At 37.6% G+C, this 9663-nt stretch overlaps 1 protein-coding gene across 2 annotated transcripts in view; it reads left to right on the forward strand.

Annotated features, from left to right (window-relative positions):
* Positions 1-8521, forward strand: part of LOC121380064 (golgin subfamily A member 6-like protein 22) — a 76295-nt gene extending 67774 nt beyond the window's left edge. For both annotated transcript variants that reach the window (XM_041508806.1, XM_041508807.1), the window contains exons 9-11: positions 1857-1958; positions 3305-3346; positions 7770-8521. In XM_041508806.1, coding sequence (XP_041364740.1) covers positions 1857-1958; positions 3305-3346; positions 7770-7798 — 173 coding nt within the window. In that variant the 3' untranslated portion in view covers positions 7799-8521. The remainder of the gene's footprint in view (positions 1-1856; positions 1959-3304; positions 3347-7769) is intronic.
* The last annotated feature ends 1142 nt before the right edge of the window (positions 8522-9663 follow it).

The following is a 9663-nucleotide window of genomic DNA, read 5'->3' on the forward strand; positions in this document are numbered from 1 at the left end:
TGCAGGTGAGTGGATGTACTGGACATAGTTACATAGTGCTGTTGTTAGTGCGGGGTTTAGAACCATAGGTTATGTGCAGGTGAGTGGATGTACTGGACATAGTTACATAGTGCTGTTGTTAGTGTGGGGTTTAGAACCATAGGTTATGTGCAGGTGAGTGGATGTACTGGACATAGTTACATAGTGCTGTTGTTAGTGCGGGGTTTAGAACCATAGGTTATGTGCAGGTGAGTGGATGTACTGGACATAGTTACATAGTGCTGTTGTTAGTGCGGGGTTTAGAACCATAGGTTATGTGTAGGTGAGTGGATGTACTGGACATAGTTACATAGTGCTGTTGTTAGTGCGGGGTTTAGAACCATAGGTTATGTGGAGGTGAGTGGATGTACTGGACATAGTTACAGGGGTGCTGTTGTTAGTGCGGGGTTTAGAACCATAGGTTATGTGGAGGTGAGTGGATGTACTGGACATAGTTACAGGGGTGCTGTTGTTAGTGCGGGGTTTAGAACCATAGGTTATGTGCAGGTGAGTGGATGTACTGGACATAGTTACATAGTGCTGTTGTTAGTGCGGGGTTTAGAACCATAGGTTATGTGTAGGTGAGTGGATGTACTGGACATAGTTACATAGTGCTGTTGTTAGTGCGGGGTTTAGAACCATAGGTTATGTGTAGGTGAGTGGATGTACTGGACATAGTTACATAGTGCTGTTGTTAGTGCGGGGTTTAGAACCATAGGTTATGTGTAGGTGAGTGGATGTACTGGACATAGTTACAGGGGTGCAGAAAGGGAAAATGTTTAACTAGCCCGCCGGACCAGAACCAACTAACATTTACTAGCCCACCAGAATTACTACTGCTCCGCCAGTCTAGAGAACAATATATTGTTAACAGTATTATAATACACAGTGTCTTCAAATTATATACATGTATGTAGATATATTGACAAAACATTATTAAGAACACTTGGTAAGTGATCAACATCATGTGGTAAACCAAATCAAAGAGATAGGTAGACAATTGGACTGGTAGTTGTATTTTTTAACTCGTCCATCAAATTTTTTTCACGCATTTGGCAAGCGGGCGAGTACTTAATATTCTGCAACCCTGTAGTTACATGTATGTAATGCAATTTTTTACTAACATTTTGGGGTTTTTTTGCATCTGAATGCTGTATATAGGTAGCTATAAGTCATTATTTCTTTTACCGTCATTGGGGTATGAACCAAACAAATCATTCGCAGACTGTGTGAATCAGTAGTTGAATTTTTTTTTTCATACCTGGATGAACGTAAAAGAAATAACAGACAATCCTTACAATTAAATTTGAAACATAAGCCCGACTTACTAATAATAACACTAAAAGTTCATATACGGATGGAAAGAAATAAAGGAACACATCAAATTGTAGACCAAATTTAATTCACTACTAGCGTAGTAATGTCTGTATTTCATACCAAGTTGTAATGTGGGATTGAATGTCTGTAGTGTTGAATGTCTGTAGTGTCTGTAGTGTTGAATGTCTGTAGTGTTGAATGTCTGTAGTGTCGAATGTCTGTAGTGTTGAAAGTGCTGCCTATATGTTCCCAGTCAACGTCTGACAATATGAAATCATTTTTGATGCAGTCATTATTTGTTGTTGCTATCTGTTTGATCCTTTATTTCTTTCCATCGGTATATTTTATTTTGAATTATTGTTTTGGTACTAAACAACAACGCTCACTAAGACGAAGTGCCAATATAAAGTGATATCCTCAGATTTGACGCTACCTGACATTATTTTTATGTTCATCGAGAAATTAACAAACTTGTTAAATTTTAATGAATGTAAAGGAAATTTAATTATTATTATTTACAGCGGAGCTGGATAAAGCAATACAGGCTTTGTCATTTAGTGCTAAGGCAGGCACATCATTTCAGGACAGAATTGGACTTCTGTATCAAATCAAAGCATTAAGGAGTAAGTAGAAGGATGTAGATATTTCTTTAACTCTTTCCTAAACTTGCTACTAAAGAAGGGGGCCCTATACCCAAGACTCGAAATTCATTTTGTGGAATTAAAAGTATTGTTTGCTTCTGACATTTTAATCTTGAAGCAGGCATCAGAAAATTGCAAGAACGATAATTTTTCCATCAGTAGCAAGGGATCTTTTATATGTACCATCCCACGAACAGGATAGCACATACCACGGCCTTTGATATACCAGTCGTGGTGCACTGGCTGTGATGAGAAATAGCCCAATGGGCCCACCGACGGGGATCGATCCCTGACCGACCACGCATCAAAAAAAATGTAGCATGTTTCCTCTCTAAGATTATATGTCAAATTTACTAAATGTTTGATATCCAATAGCGATGATTAATAAATCAATGTACGTGCTCTAGTGGTGTCGTTAAACAAAACTAATTTTTTAACTTTACCTCTTAATGCCTGATAGAAAGAACACAAAACAAATGTTGCACCCAAACTTGTGAGGTTAAAAGCCCAGAATGAAAACAGACTAATTGTTGTGCCTGAACATATGCAGTTTAACACACTACGATTGGTATACCAAAGTCCGTGGTATGTTACATTCTTGTCTGGCATGGTGCATATAGAACATCCCATGCTATCAATCTTGTCTGGCATGGTGCATATAGAACATCCCATGCTATTAATCTAAGACTGTATATGTATACATGTATGTCAAAATTACAAAATGTTTTTAAATGTGCTCTAGTGTAAATGCATGTAGTTACACACAAGTAAGTGAAAAACAGGTGTTTAAGCATTGTAAATGCATGTAGTTACACACAAGTAAGTGAAAAACAGGTGTTTAAGCATTGTAAATGCATGTAGTTACACACAAGTAAGTGAAAAACAGGTGTTTAAGCATTGTAAATGCATGTAGTTACACACAAGTAAGTGAAAAACAGGTGTTTAAGTAACTACATGCATTTACAACGCTAAACACCTGCGTTTAAGAAATACAGGCATTGTAAATTTGGCCTGGGTACGCTTTGTGTGTCTGTGTGTGTGTCTGTGTGTCTGTGTGTGTGTGTGTGTGTCTGTGTGTGTGTGTGTGTGTGTGTGTGTGTGTGTCTGTCTGTGTGTGTGGTTTTGTGTTTGTGTTTGTGTGCATGTTTGCATTTGTATGGGTGGGTGCGTGGGTGAATGTGTGCATGTGTTTATGTGAGAATGCACAAGTATGTTTTGATGTTTCCATGTGTGTTTTCAAGCATGTATGTTTGCATGAGTGTCTCATGATCAATGACTTCTTCTTTTTTAAGTTTAATTTTTTTTAAATTCTAAATTGCAATTTGCAGATGACTTGAAAGCTGTAGAAAATGAAAATCGTTATCTCAAAAGTAAGTCATTTATTATTTATAGCATATTAATCAAGCATCCATTTCATATCATGTTTATGTCCCTCGTGAAATAATGTTCAGTTGTTACAAGCTTTAGCGAGTGATAATGAAAGTTATTTCATGAGGGACATAAACATGATATGAAATGGATGCTATTTTAATATCCTATTTATTACCTATTAATTGATTTCAATTTAGATCACTAAACTCTTTTGATTAACATTCTGGTTCGGTTGTAGTGCGGCAGTCATATTACGTCATCGCATTCTAGTGATATGTACCAAAACAGGTTTAACCATATGGGATAATAAATTATGTTATTTTACCCATAGTAATCAACATCAGGCTCACAGGCTTTAAAGGTGCTCAATCATGGATGGTTGACCTAATTATTGACCCAACAAAGTATTATATGACAATATATACATTTGATTTGTACCTAAAAGTACCATCTACATAACCAGCATATTCCACTTATTATTGATATTTTATTAAAAAATTACTGAATTATGTCAACGGTCCATAATTCAGAGAAAAATAACGGCTATTTGGAGAGCAGAGGTGTGACGTATTATTTTGAGTCACATGACGGGCATCCCCCGAATAACCGCAGTGTCAAAGCGATTTACCAAGCTCATGTAACGAGAACGCTTGACCGTCCTCTGCGATGTAGGTAAATAGACAAAAACAACAATGAAAATAAGTTATTAAAAATTAATAAAAATATGTACTGAATGATAATAAGCTTATACATTAATTTATTTTAGTAACAGAAGCATGTTAAACATCGACAATTTCGACTAGTTAGGCCTTTGCATCTATAGGTAAATTTATTGTTAGTTACATCTGTATCACAAACACCTTCATTTTCCATCTTGTCAAATTCATTTCATGCAAACAGCTGACTTGGGATAGGAATTGTTATATTTAAAAAAAAATACTCTGAACTAGACAGTGTTTATATACGATGTGACTATATATACGACTGCTGTATATACAGCCTCCACTAATGACGGCTGGCTATATTCACAGCAAAAAATGTACATAGGGGTAAATAAGTATTTGATTGATCTATATTACCGAACCATCTGGAACAGGAGGAATACATGTACATACTAATAGTCCATCAGGCCAGGGGGTCAACCGGTACCAGAGAGCTGACCAAGGTTTTTTGGTATCATTAGAAAGGTATATATCCCTGGAGTTCATTTCTGCCTGATAGCAAGCTGGAAGTAGTAGCTTAAGTGTTGTATTCCACTTTGAACACCCCCCCCCCCCACCCCCTCCAAAATAACGACACACACTAATTCGCACCAAAATCACCCCTTTCCCCCAAAACACCCCCTGCTTATTCAGTAATATAAAATGTATTGCATTTAATGTAAGAATTGTGTATATTAATGTAGTATGGGAACATGCATAAAGCACGTCCAGGGGTGAGGGAGGTGGGGGTGGGGGGTGGATATGATGTGCAAAGACATTACATGGGAGAACATTTTGCTTACAAAATACCCACCCAAAATGTTTTAATATGTTGTAAAATAAGGTCAACTGATTCACAATTTAACAATGTAGTACTAATAGTGTTAGTAACACTGTTACAATGTTTTATTTCATTGAGTGTCATATCTACACAGTTGTGCAGTTGTTAAAAGTTACAGGCTACTGGCGTAACCAGTAAAACAATTCAGAATGGAGTCCGTGCCATCTTGTATCATTCATGTTTCGGATGAAGATCCCCATGCTGCACTAATCACACCTAAGGATCTTGATTCATGGAAGTCGTTAGTGCGAGCTGCAAAACTGAGACAACACACACATCTTCTGCAGATTGCTGAAACATTGCATGACACTGAAGTACCACAGGTATTCTATCACCGAAAATGTCATCAGTATTTTATTATGAAGAGGGAACTAGATAAGCTGGCACAAGAAGGAATGACAGAAGAAGTGGATGCCAAACGTCGTTCTTCAACACGAAATGCTATGCAGTCAACTAGTTCTACGTTACTCCCTGAACTTTGCATATTTTGCGACAAGTCTACAAAGTATGTCAAAGCTACCCGTACCAGAGAACCATTGTCAAAATGTGTAGAGCTCCGTGCTGATGAAATGGTGCGACAGACAGCACTGCAGAAGAATGACCAGAAGTATTGGCTATAGTATCCAGAGAATTGGTAGCTGCAGAGGCACATTATCATAAGTCGTGTTACAAAGTATATTCATATACAGCCTACAAGAAGAAACTTGAAAATACTGTAGATTTATCAGAAAATACTGATAGTAAATACATGCATGTTGAGAAAGAAGCATACAGTAAACTATTCCTGTACATTCGTGCTACTTTGTTTCCTTCCCCATAGGTTATAAAGCTTGTCGAACTGACCAATAGGTTAGTGCAATACAACATCGCAGTAAAGGATTCAACAAAGAAACACATAAGAAGGAATCTTGAAGACGAATTTGGTTCTTCACTCCACATAATTCCTGATAAGATGGGCAAGCTTCTGGTTTTCCCTGATAACCCGACAATATATGATCTTGCAAAAGAGAATCAGCAGCTCAAGAATGAACTGGCCGTATTGAAGGATTCGTCTGGTACCAAGCAAATTATCAAGGGAGCAGCACTCAAGATCAGATCATCCATAAAATCTATGACTGTATCAAAACCATGGCCCTTTTTACCATCTTCAATAAAAGAATCATGTAGTAACATACCAGATGTTTTGAAGATATTCCTGTTAACTCTCCTTACTGGTGAAGTTGCTCCTAAGAAGACATCCGAACGATGTATGTGGCTCATATGGATTCATTTTCACAAGATTACATATACGCTGTCAGCAATGGATCCAAGATTCCACCAAAACATATCTTGTTACCATGTGTTTTAAAAGCACTAACAGGGAATGTTGAGCTTATCCAAGCATTGAATCGCTTAGGTCATGGAGTCTTGTACACCCTTGTTGAAGAGAATGAAACAGCACTATGCTTGGCAAAACTGGCAGCAGGAGAGGGCAATGCAGTTCTTCCTAATAACATCAAACCACACGTTTTTACAACGTTAGCTTGGGATAATATTGACAGATCAGAGGAAACATTGACCAGGGCTGGTACTTCGCACAGGGTTAATGGAATAGCCGTTCAACCTATGGTCTTTGGACCTGAACCCTTTAAACCAAATATTCCTCAAATCACGAAGTCAAAATCACGAAGCATAACTGTACCCGACATAGAACTTCCCATATATATCACTGGAGAAAAGGTCGGGCCACAGCCTTTACAAACAGATGAAACAGATCATATCAGTGCCGTAATGCAAGCTCGCATAAAGAATATGGTATGGTTTCTCACTCGACAGGTAGAACTTTCCGCCCAACAAATCATGAGTTGGACAGGTTTTAACATCATGGTACGTGATGTTGAAGTATCACAGGATCAGATAGGCTATCTACCTACAAATGAAGCGTGTCATAGAATTCCCTCCATCGTAGTTCAATTAAAATGTTTTGGATCATACAATAACTAGGTTTGGTATTACAAATTAATGTAATTTCCATTTATAATCCATGTTTAGAGAAATAAGGCCCACTAAATCTGTGATTGCATGAGCACCTTTAAGCTGTCATTCTCCTTATGTGAAGAAAATGTGCTAAAGTAGTGGTGTTTTTTTGTGTGGTTTTTTTGTAAAAGCAGGGTGTGTGTTTATTTTGTTAGGGAGAAAATAAATGCAATCTGGCTAGGGCTAAAAACTCAGGATAGTCCCTTTGATGCATGTATTAATATTGGTGTATTTTGAACACTCACTATTCATTGATTATTCAATTTTATTACAAGGACTTGTACTTGTTTATTAGATTATTACCCACTCGACAACTCATCATTAGGAGGTTATAAACCAGTACAAGTGTATCATGTCTTGCCCAAATGTACTGACCCCATAACATCACCATTCTATTGACACACACCTTTTCTCTCCCCCTTTTTCCTCCTATTCTCTTTATCCCTCTATCTCTCTTCTCTGTTTCTCTCCCCCCCCCCCCCCCCGTCTCTGTCTCCCTCCCTCTTGCTCTCTTTCTTTTATTTCTCTTTCCCTGTATCTCTCTGTATCTCTCTCTCTCTTTCTTTATCTCTCTCTCTCTGTCTCTCTCTTATCTTCTCTCTCTCTCTCTCTCTCTCTCTCTCTCTCTCTCTCTCTCTCTCTCTCTCTCTCTCTCTCTCTCTCTCTCTCTCTCTCTCTCTCTCTCTCTCTGCTCTCTCTCTCTCTCTCTCTCTCTCTCTCTCTCTCTCTCTCTCTCTCTCTCTCTCTCTCTCTCTCTCTCTCTCTCTCTCTCTCTCTCTCTCTCTCTCTCTCTCTCTGTAACTGGTTGGAAAAATCTCACAGCTTGCCTATTTTACAACTTAGCTTGTGTAATTTCAATTTCAGACGGATCCCAGTTGTCACCAAGTCCTTAAAGGATACTCCACATTTATCACCAATGTCATAAAATAAAAAGGATGTCTTTGTGTTGAACTCTTTGGATAACAGTCGTCCTTCTGCTAATGCTTAATAATACATTGTTTTATAATATAATGTAGTAAACAAAACAACCTAGCATGCTTTTAACTTGCCCCTTCGCTCACCATACCTTAGCTCACCTCTATCCACATTGTGTTGTCTGCATATGAAGCTATGGTCCTGCCCAATGGTAAAGCATTCACCTCATGTGTGGTCAGTCTAGGATCGATCCCCGTCGGTGGGCCCATTGAGCTATTTTCTTATTTCAGTCAGTACACCGTGACTGATTTATCAAAGGCTGTGGTATGTGTTATCCTGTCTGTGGGATGGTGCATATAAAAAATCCCTTGCTACTAATGGGAAAATGTGGCAGGTTTTCTCTCTTAAGACTATATATCAAAATGACCAAATGTTTGACATCCAATAGTCAATGATTAATAAATCCATGTGCTCTAGTGGTGTTGTCAAACAAAACAACTAACTTTTGCGGCATAATTATCGTCTGTTCACATTGTGGAATATGTCTTTTGATAGGTTATGATCCAGGTGTAGGGGCGGGTGTAGCCCAGTGGTAAAGCACCCGCTCGATGCGCAGTCGGTCTGGGATAGATCCCCGTCGGTGGGCCCATTGGGCTATTTCTCGTTCCAGCCAGAGCACCACGACTGGTATATCAAAGGCTGTGGTATGTATTTACCTTGTCTATGTGATGGTGCATATAAAAGATCCCTTGCTGCTAATCGAAAAGAATAGCCCATGAAGTGGCGACAGCGGGTTTTCTTTCTCAGTATCTGTGTGGTCTTTAACCATATAACCATAAATAGAATGTGTTAAGTGCATTTCCTTCCTTCCTTCCTGATCAGGTGATTGACTGTGTCACACAGTACAACTCCGCATAGAAGTTCATGCAAAAAGTGTGAGCATGGTTCTTTCAATTTGTATTTTTAAATCAGAAAAATGCTTGCTGTCAGTTCTTATAATTAATGTTAGCAGCATAATTTAACAAAATATATTTTTTAATAATTTTGTTTAGCCTTGAATATGTTTATAATATTGTTTGTGTAAACTTTATTGATGCATATTTTGTTTTATAAATAGCTAATTAAAGTGAGCGACATCATTTTCCTGGTCTTGTTTACTTGGTTATTTTGGAAGTTATTTGTGTAATGTTTGTTCATTAATTGAAGTGCAGTGTAATAAATAAAATACTATACTCGTTTCCATGTGAGACCATTTATATTGCTACTTGTATGATTGAAAACATACTCTTTGTAATATAAACGGTCTCACATGGGAACTCGTTTTAGAGTTTGGTTTTCAGAGTTGTTACAGGAATCGAAGTAAGTAGAGAACGGTCATTGAGGTACCAAAGAGGTCACCACATGTCAAAAACATTGAGAACGGTACTTCGTTCTCTATTAAAAAAACAACTTATTAAACTAAAACTATAAAACTACACCACCGATTACAATCAAATTTCATTTATTGTTAAATAGAGAATAATACATGAGTGGCCGTTAGATACCATTTATCTCACGAGTTGTTTTTAAAATGTATCTAATGAGCGAATGTGAGTTTGATACGTATTTAAACGAGTTGAGAGATAAATGGTATTTAACACATACAAATGTATTATTCTATTTCTTACATATCCTCAAAAACCAGGTTTTAAACAAATTTTAACATCTTTTTCGACTAAGTTATTTACAGCCATTGCATTTGAAGCTATCTCACAGACATTACAGTGTAATCGATTTCTATCGTTGTTTTTCATTGGAGCAGCCAACCTATATCTTGAAATTGTTAACACACGTATGTGTGTAA

The sequence above is a fragment of the Gigantopelta aegis genome, chromosome 8, assembly GCF_016097555.1.
Source record: "Gigantopelta aegis isolate Gae_Host chromosome 8, Gae_host_genome, whole genome shotgun sequence".
Lineage (NCBI taxonomy): Eukaryota > Metazoa > Mollusca > Gastropoda > Neomphalida > Peltospiridae > Gigantopelta > Gigantopelta aegis.